General features: G+C 69.8%; 3 protein-coding genes across 4 annotated transcripts; 1 reads left to right on the top strand and 2 right to left on the bottom strand.

Annotated features, from left to right (window-relative positions):
* Window positions 1–1,498: 1,498 nt before the first annotated feature.
* On the bottom strand, window positions 1,499–4,510 carry LOC126051843 (interleukin-36 receptor antagonist protein-like). Its single transcript, XM_049831589.1, has 6 exons — window positions 4,136–4,510; window positions 3,613–3,649; window positions 3,340–3,494; window positions 2,621–2,776; window positions 2,411–2,535; window positions 1,499–1,783 (listed from the first exon to the last, which is right to left on the bottom strand). The coding sequence occupies exons 1-6, from the start codon at window positions 4,164–4,166 to the stop codon at window positions 1,499–1,501; spliced, it is 789 nt and encodes a 262-aa protein (XP_049687546.1). The 5' UTR covers window positions 4,167–4,510.
* A 13-nt stretch (window positions 4,511–4,523) lies between these two features.
* On the bottom strand, window positions 4,524–7,020 carry LOC126051643 (basic proline-rich protein-like). Of its 2 annotated transcripts, XM_049831139.1 has the most exons (5): window positions 6,455–7,020; window positions 6,167–6,227; window positions 5,957–6,045; window positions 5,741–5,865; window positions 4,524–4,846 (listed from the first exon to the last, which is right to left on the bottom strand). In XM_049831139.1, exons 1-5 carry the CDS (start codon window positions 6,954–6,956, stop codon window positions 4,637–4,639), a joined length of 987 nt encoding a protein of 328 aa, XP_049687096.1. In that variant the 5' UTR covers window positions 6,957–7,020; the 3' UTR covers window positions 4,524–4,636. The 2 variants fall into 2 exon arrangements, with proteins under 2 accessions (XP_049687096.1, XP_049687095.1); XM_049831138.1 differs by having other exon boundaries at window positions 5,741–6,045; window positions 6,167–7,020.
* TMED4 (transmembrane p24 trafficking protein 4) lies at window positions 6,977–8,959 on the top strand (the record flags this gene model as incomplete). Its single annotated transcript, XM_049831588.1, has 5 exons — window positions 6,977–7,172; window positions 7,421–7,521; window positions 8,112–8,237; window positions 8,353–8,499; window positions 8,611–8,959. Coding segments are annotated over 5 exons (720 nt in total), but the record flags the coding sequence as incomplete, so codon positions are not given.
* Between the last annotated feature and the right edge of the window lie 7 nt (window positions 8,960–8,966).

Here is an 8,966-nt window from a genome sequence, read left to right as displayed (position 1 = left end):
GGGTGGGAACCCCAAAGGCTCCTAAGGGGGTTCGGGGGGGGGGGGCAAAGGTTTATGGGGTTATGGAGGGGCTCTGGGGGTGGGGACCCCAATGGTTGCGGGACCCCAACGGAGTGTGGGGGACCCCACGGGGCGCACCCAGAGACCTGTGGGGGTTCCAGAGGAGCCGTGGGGAACCCTCAGGGGCCACGGGGGACCCCCAGAGTTATGGGGGGGTCCCCGCTGGGGGGGTCCCAAGGGGTTTTGGGGGGACCCTCAAGTCTCGGGGGACCCTCCAGGGCCGGGGGGGGAGGTCAGCCCTGGGAAGCACTGAGAGCTATTGGGGGGGCCCCAAGAGGACCCCGCGCGTCCCCCCCCGGGCCGTGGGGACCCCCCGGCCGCCCCCCCCCCCGCTCCCCTCCCTCCCCTTACCGGCACTGCCGGCGCGCGGCGCGGGGCGTGTCCACCGCCGGACCCGCCCCCTTCCTCCGCCCCTCCCCTCCCGGCGGGGGGCGGGGCAAGGCAGCACACAAACCCGCCCCCGGTCACGCCCCGCGGTGAGGGCCCACGCCCCCTCGGCGTGGCAGGCCCCTCCTCCTCCCCACGGGGATCCATCCTGCCCCCCCCCCAGCCTGATCCTGCCCCACGGGGATCCATCCTGCCCCCCCCCCCAGCCTGATCCTGCCCCACGGGGATCCATCCTGCCCCCCCCCCCCAGCCTGATCCTGCCCCACGGGGATCCATCCTGCCCCCCCCCCCAGCCTGATCCTGCCCCACGGGGATCCATCCTGCCCCCCCCCCAGCCTGATCCTGCCCCACGGGGATCCATCCTGCCCCCCCCCCCAGCCTGATCCTGCCCCACGGGGATCCATCCTGCCCCCCCCCCAGCCTGATCCTGCCCCACGGGGATCCATCCTGCCCCCCCCCCAGCCTGATCCTGCCCCACGGGGATCCATCCTGCCCCCCCCCCCAGCCTGATCCTGCCCCACGGGGATCCATCCTGCCCCCCCCCAGCCTGATCCTGCCCCACGGGGATCCATCCTGCCCCCCCCCCCCCAGCCTGATCCTGCCCCACGGGGATCCATCCTGCCCCCCCCCAGCCTGATCCTGCCCCACGGGGATCCATCCTGCCCCCCCCCCAGCCTGATCCTGCCCCACGGGGATCCATCCTGCCCCCCCCCCAGCCTGATCCTGCCCCACGGGGATCCATCCTGCCCCCCCCCAGCCTGATCCTGCCCCACGGGGATCCATCCTGCCCCCCCCCAGCCTGATCCTGCCCCACGGGGATCCATCCTGCCCCCCCCCCCAGCCTGATCCTGCCCCACGGGGATCCATCCTGCCCCCCCCCCAGCCTGATCCTGCCCTCCCCATAGCCCGATCCCGCCCCACGGGGCCCGATTCTGCCCCCCCATGGCCCAATCCTGCCCTGCTGAGTCCGATCCTGCCCCATGGGGCCTGATCCTGCCCCCCCTCCCTGGCCCCAAACCCCACACCACAAGCTGAGACAAACGCCATCGCTTTATTCCCCCCACCCTGGGGGGGGACTGATGGTGGGACGACACCCCCACCCACGGGTGCCGCCGTCACCCACGGGTGCCGCCGTCACTTGCGGAGCAGGTAGAAGCTGGTGACGGCGGGGGGGGGGGGCCAGGGACAGCGCCTCCCCCTGCCCCTGGGTGGTGCTGAGGAAGTGCCCGGGGAAGGCGGCAGCCTCGAAGGTGTGCGTGGAGCCACCGAAGGTCTTGTAGAAGGTGTAGGGGGTGGCCTCGGCCCCCCGCGAGAACAGGTCCAGCAGCCCCACCTCCTGTCATGGGAGGGGGGGTCACCGCTGGGACACCATCTCCAGGTGCCACCATCTCAAGGGACGCCCACCTCCAGGTAGGCGACAACGCCCTGGGGAACCCCCACCTCCAGGTGACACCACCTCAGGGTGACACCATCTGGGGATGACACCATCTTAGGGTGCCACCACCTGAGATTGCCCACCTTGAGTTGATCCACCTTGGGATGCCCCACCCGAGGGTGCCCCCACCTTGGGTCGACCCACCTCTGGGTGCCCCCACCTTGGGTTGCCTACCTTGAGTTGACCCACCTTTAGGTCCCCAACACCCCAGGGCACCCCCACCTTGGGTCATCTACCTTGGGTTGACCCACCTTTGGGTCCCCAACACCCCAGGGCGCCCCCACCTTGGGTCATCTACCTTGGGTTGACCCACCTTTGGGTCCCCACCACCCCAGGGTGACCCCACCTTGGGTCATCTACCTTGGGTTGACCCACCTTTGGGTCCCCACCACCCCAGGGTGACCCCACCTTGGGTCATCTACCTTGGGTTGACCCACCTTTAGGTCCCCGCCACCCCAGGGCGCCCCACCTTGGGTTGCCTACCTTGAGTTGACCCACCCCCCGCCATGACGCCCGCCCCGTGCTCACCTCCAGCTTCAGCTGGGGCTCGGGACCGGTGCCGCAGGAGAGGGCCTGGGTGCCGCCACGGATGCCCACGATGAGGGGACAGCGCCGGCGCTCCAGGTACTGGTTGGGCACCACGCTGATAGGTTCTACGAGGAGATGGGGCGGATGGGTTGGGTGGGAGCACCCATGGGTGGCCATGGGTGCCACCCCCTCCCCACCCAGGGCACCCACCTTCCTGGGCGGCGTTGGCACCCTGCAGGCTGGTGGCCACCAGGTGCCCGTTGTGCAGGCAGAGCCCATTCTGCTCCGTGTCCCGCACCACGTAGTGGTAGGGCTTTGCCAGGGGATTCAGCCCCGCCGAGGATATCGTCGTCTCCTCCGAGACCTCTGCCAGGGGACGTGGGGACACGGGGAGGGGACACACGGGGCGTCATGGGCACGTGGGGATGCGGGGGGGGCGTCCCAGGGATGTGGGGCTGGGGGACACGGGGACGTGGGGATGGGGCACACAGGGGTGATCGGCACGTGGGGATGGGGGACATGGGGACGGGGGACACGGGGAGGGGGCAGAGGGGGCGGCACAGGTGCGTGGGGACATGTGGGCATCACGGGGACACGGGGACGTGGGGATGGGCGACACGGGTGTGATGGACCCGTGGGGACACGGGGACACGTGGGCGTCACAGGCATGTGGGGTTAGGGGACACAGGGACATGGGAACACGGGGATGGGGTACACGGGTGTGATGAGCACGTGGGGACCGGGAACAGAGGCACAGGGGCGCGTGGGGACATGGGTGGGGACCGCGGGCATCATGGGGACGTGTGGGCACCACAGGGACGTGCGGATGGGGGACGTGACACAGGGACATGGGGACGGGAACACGGAGGGGGCAGGTGGAGGCACGGGGGACACGTGGGGAGAGGGCCCCCATGCCCACCGGGCACTACCTTTCCCCAGGAAATCCTCGAACAAGGCCACCATGTCCGGGTCGATGACAGACTCCGCCGTCTCTCCGGTCCCCGTGCTCAGCCCCGCCGCGACACCCAGCGGGTGCCCAAGGGGCTGGGACTGCTGCGGGTGTCCCTCAGGACCCTCGGCCCTGCTGCAGCCCGGGGGGGGCGGAATGGGGAGAGAGGGGTGAGGGCGGGCGCCACACCAGGTGACTCAAGCCCCGAGCATGAGGGGAGGGACAACCCCATCGCCACCCTGTCACCGCTCACCTGAAGGCAGGTCTGGACACGCGGGACATGGCCAAGCCTGCGCGAGAGAAAGGGTAGCGTGTAGGTGACACGGGTGATGTGGGTGGGGGATCCCCCCTAATGCACCTTGTCTCCCAGTTGCCAATAAGCTCCCGGTTGTCAGTAGGCTCCAGAGTGAACGCCCTCAGAACATCGCTCACATAGGACCCAGGTTGTCCCTGTCCCCAGCGATACCTGCAAATCCGTCAGCTTCGGAAATCCTGTCCCGTGTCCTCTGGGTTGTGTGTGTGTGTGTCCCCCCGCCGGGTGACAGCGGCTCTTATAGGGCCGGGCGGGGTGGTGGGGGCAGACCCCGCCCAGGTAATTGTACGGGAGTGAGCTGGGCTGGGCAGGAGGAAGGTGACGGGGACGCGGAGCGATGGTGAAACACCACTTGGTCCCGCTGTCCCCCGTGTTCCCCCCCCCATCATGCCCGTGGTCACCATGGCTGGGATGGCCCCTGCACCCCGTCCCCGCGGTGCCCGGTCCCCGTGGTCCCACGTACCTTGTCCCTCCCCGGTGCCCGTCTGCGCCATCCCCACAGTCCCGCGTGCCCCATCCCCGCCGTGCCGTGCCACGCCATGCCCGTGCCGGCGGCGGTTGGGGTGCGCCGGGTGAAATCCGGGAAAGGGGCCGAATCTGGGAGGCACCCGGCTACGGGGCAGCCCCGCCAGCTGCGTCACCCCTCTTGGGGACGTCCCGTCCCCATCCCTAACGAGCCGGTGGCGCAACACCGGCCATCCCGCCGCGGTGACGCGGGCACCGGGGGCCACCGCTCGCTCTGCCCTGCCCTGTCCCCCCCCATCCCTCGCTGTCACCCCCACGTCACGGGGACCAAGGTGTCCTAAACATCTTTATTCCCAGGGTGGGATGTCGCCGTCCCCAGGGGGAGGACGTCACCGTCCCCGGGTGGATGTCGCCATCCCGGGGGGGATGTCACCATCCCTGGGGTGAGGACGTCGCAGGCCCCGGTGGGGGACGTCACCGTCCCGGGGGACGAGGGGGTTCAGCAGAGCTGGAAGTAGAAGTCGAGGAGGTGGGTGGCATCGGGGTGCCGGGAGAGCCCCAGGGGCTGGTGGCCTCGTGCCGAGGTGCAGAGGAACCAGCCGGGGTTGGCGGCCGACTCGAAGCGCCACAGCCCGTCCTTGTAGGAGCGGAAGAAGGTGAAGGCGGCCGAGGCCACCCCGGCGCGGGGCAGCTCCCTGATGTCGGCGTCCTGCGGTGGGGACCGGTGCCGGAACGTCACCGGCGGCCGGCTGGAGACAGGGTGACCGCGCCACCTGCGGTGTCCCTGTCCCCCGTGGTGTCCCCATCCCTGCGATGCCCCAGCCCCGTGATCCCCATGTGCCCTGTCCCCGTGGTGTCCCCGAGCCTGTGGCGTCCCCGTCCCCATGACGTCTCCATCCCCGTGACATCCCCATGTCCCCATCCCCACGGTGTCCCCATCCCCACAGTGTCCCCGTCCCTGTGACATCCCCATCCCCACGGTGTCCCCACCCCCACGGTGTCCCTGTCCCTGTGACATCCCCATCCCCACGGTATCCCCATCCCTTTCACGTCCCCATCCCCATGGTGTCCCTGTCCCCATGGCATCCCCATCCCTGTGGTGTCCCCATCCTTGTGGCATCCCCGTCCCCATGGCATCCCCATCCCCATGGTGTCCCTGTCCCCATGACGTCTCCATCCCCGTGACATCCCCATGTGTCCATCCCCACGGTGTCCCCATCCCCACAGTGTCCCCGAGCCTGTGGCGTCCCCATCCCCATGAAGTCTCCATCCCTGTGACATCCCCATGTCCCCATCCCCACGGTGTCCCTGTCCCCACGGTGTCCCCATCCCCACGGTGTCCCTGTCCCTGTGACATCCCCATCCCCACGGTGTCCCCATCCCTTTCATGTCCCCATCCCTTTGGTGTCCCTGTCCCCATGGCATCCCCATCCCTGTGGTGTCCTCATCCCTTTGGTGTCCCCGTCCTTGTGGCATCCCCGTCCCCATGGCATCCCCGTCCCCATAGCATCCCCATCCCCATGGCGTCCCCGTCCCCATGGCATCCCCATCCCTGTGGCATCCCCATCCCTTTGGTGTCCCCGTCCCCGCGGTGTCCCCTGACCTGCAGCTGCAGGGTGGGCTGGCTGGCGGGGGGGCTGGCCAGGCAGCGGGTGCCATTCTGAATGCCCAGGATGATGGGCAGCCGGGCGGGCTCGAAGGCGCGGTTGGGCACCCAAAACACCCTCTCTGGGGACACACACACACACAGGGGGCCGTCAGGACGGACCCGACACGCGTGTGTCCGTGTGTGTCCCCCCGCCCCGTGTCCCCACCTCACCTTCGAGGGCGGCGTTGGCCCCTTGCAGGTGCCCGGCCACCAGCTGGTCATTGCGTAAGTAAAGTGACTTCTGGTTGACGTCCCAAATCCTGCCAGCGACAAGCGGTGGGTGACGGCGGTGCCCGCCCCAGCACCCTGACGTCCCGTGTCCCCCCCCACTCCCCCTGGCACCGAGGTGTCACCCATGGGTGCTCCCCCCACCCGACTTACCGATACTGGAAGACTTTGGTCTGCAGGGCGGGAGCGTTGCAGAGGGCGAAGCCTTCGGCCTCTGCGCAGAGGAAGAGGAGGGCGAGGGTGAGCGCGGGCTGGCACGCCATGGCACCCCGATCCCCGCCACCCGCGTGCCCCCCTCGCCTTTATAACCCCTCCCGAATTTTCCAGCCTGCGGAGGCGGGGGGCTGCCGGTGGCGCAATCGTCCCCGCGGTTCCGCTTCCCCTCCCGCCTCGCTGGGTCCTTCCCCGGGATGGGGGGGGGGTCCCCGATCACCCGCTCACCCATGGGACCCCCCAACCCCGGCCAAGTCCTGTGGCAGCGGCTGGGAGGAAGGAAGGAAGGAAGGAAGGAGGTTGGCGGTGGTGTTGCCACACCGCTGGCGGGGTGTGAGGGGTTGGCTCCGCCCCGCCGGGGGACTCGGCACGGCGGGGGGCGACAGCCGAGGCCGATCGTTCCGGGGGGGGCACACCGGGACACGACCGGGGGTGACCGGGACCCCTCGGAACTAGCCCAAGCGGGACTCGAACTCTCAACCTCGGCGCCAGGGGCGCGGCGCCCTCCCCGTTGCGCCACCGGGGGGGGCGCTCCACTCCCGCGTGTGTCGCTGTGGCGACGGCGCATGCGCAGCGAAGCCAACGCGGGCCGCCGCCGGCGGGAACCCAGCGGGCACCCGTAGGTGTATCGTGGGGACCAGTGAGTGGCCGCCGGCGGGTAGCGCATGCGCGGTGTGCGCGGAGAGGGTGGCGGCGCATGCGCAGTGTGTTCGGGGAGAGGGCGGCGCATGCGCGGTGCGCTAGCGGTCTACCACGGCGCATGCGCAGTGTCGCCCCGGCGGGGCCGGGGGAGGGAGAGGGGCCATGGCGGGCGGCGAGACGTTGCGGGCGGCTTTGGCCGCCGTGGTGTTGGCGGCCTGGAGCGCCCACGGTCTCTACTTCCACATCGGCGAGACCGAGAAGCGCTGCTTCATCGAAGAAATCCCGGATGAGACCATGGTCATCGGTACGGGGCGCGGGAGGGGCCGGCAGGGGGCTGAGGCGGGGGGGCGGGGAAGGAGCCAGGAGACCACCGGGCACCTGCAGGGGTAACGGGAGGGACCAGCGGGAAGGACCGGGAGCTCCCCCAGGAACGACGGGCGTGGGGAGGGGCAGGAGAGATTCGCAGGAACCGGGAGGGGTGAGGGGGGGGCGGTACCGGGGGGTTCTGGGCCCGCTCCGACCCGCTACCCGCCCCCCCCCCCCCCCCCCCAGGGAACTACCGGACGCAGCTGTGGGACAAACAGTCAGAGTCGTTCCTGCCCTCCACCCCGGGGCTGGGCATGCACGTGGAAGTGAAGGACCCCGACGGCAAGGTGAGCGTCCCGGGGCGGGGGTCCCCGGGGGGGTCGGGCACCCATCAGGCAGGGGGTTGGGGCCCTGGGGCATGTGGGGTACCCAGCAGCTGGGGTAGGGGGTTCCTGGAGTGCATGGGGCACCCGCCAGCATGGTGGGGGTGTCTTTGGGGTCCTTGGGGTGCCTGTCAGATAGGGTGGGGGGGGTCCCTGGGGTGCACGGGGGGCCTGCCAGCCTGGGGGGGGGGTCCTTGGAGCACATGGGGTGCTTGTCAGCCTGGGTGGGGAGTCCCTGGGGTGCCTGCTAGCTGGGTGGGAGGGGTTTTGGGGGTGCCTTCCGGCCAAGGCAGGGGCTCCCTGGGGTGCCCACTGTCCTGGGGTAAATGGGGTGTCCTCCAGCTGGGGCAGGTGGTCCCTGGGTGCCCACCAGACTGGGCGTGGGGTCCCTGGGGTGCCCAGTGTGTCCCCCCAGCAAGGGCAGGGGTTCCCTGGGGTGCACGGTGCACCCACCAGCCAGGACTGGGGGGCCCACGGGAGACGTGGGGGCTGTCCCAGTGTCCCCCCCTGCCCCAGGGTGGACACTGGGTGACGGTGGCCGCATCCCGGCGTAGGTGGTGCTGTCGCGGCAGTACGGCTCTGAAGGACGGTTCACCTTCACCTCCCACACACCGGGCGAGCACCAGATCTGCCTCCACTCCAACTCCACCCGCATGGCGCTCTTTGCCGGTGGCAAACTGGTAATTGCGGCGGGGGGGACGGGATGGGATGGGACACCCCCCAAACCGGGGGAAGGGGTGTCAGCGGCAGCGGGGGTCTGCTGACATGTGTGTGTCCCACTTCTTGGTCCTGCAGCGGGTGCACCTGGACATCCAGGTGGGTGAACACACCAACAACTACCCCGAAATCGCCGCAAAGGACAAGCTGACTGAGCTGCAGCTCCGTGCCCGCCAGCTCCTCGACCAGGTCGAGCAGATCCAGAAGGAGCAAAACTACCAACGGGTGAGGAGGGGGCTCCAGTGGGGGGGGGGGTGTGTGTAAAACCCTTTTTTCTCCCCCCCCCAAACCCCCATGACGCTCCCCCCCATTTATTTTTGTTTCTTTGACCGACAGTACCGGGAGGAGCGTTTCCGCATGACGAGCGAGAGCACCAACCAGCGGGTGCTGTGGTGGTCCATTGCCCAAACCATCATCCTCATCCTCACCGGCATTTGGCAGATGAGGCACCTCAAGAGCTTCTTTGAGGCCAAAAAGCTGGTGTAGCCCCCCCCCCTCGCCCCACCGGGACCCCCCCCCCCCCCACCCCGGGGGGGTCCCACAGCCCCCAGAGGGGGAACCCCTGCTGGCACCCCAGGGGTGATGGGCAAACGTGAAGGGTGCGGGGGGACCCTGCCCGCCATCGGGGAGGGTGGGGACCGACCCCCGCGGTGGCGTTTGGGGGGGGGAAATAAAGGTTTTCGGGGTCCGAT

This window comes from Accipiter gentilis, chromosome 28 (assembly GCF_929443795.1).
Source record: "Accipiter gentilis chromosome 28, bAccGen1.1, whole genome shotgun sequence".
NCBI classification, from domain to species: Eukaryota; Metazoa; Chordata; class Aves; order Accipitriformes; family Accipitridae; genus Astur; species Astur gentilis.
This window is presented reverse-complemented; position numbering and strand designations above follow the sequence as displayed.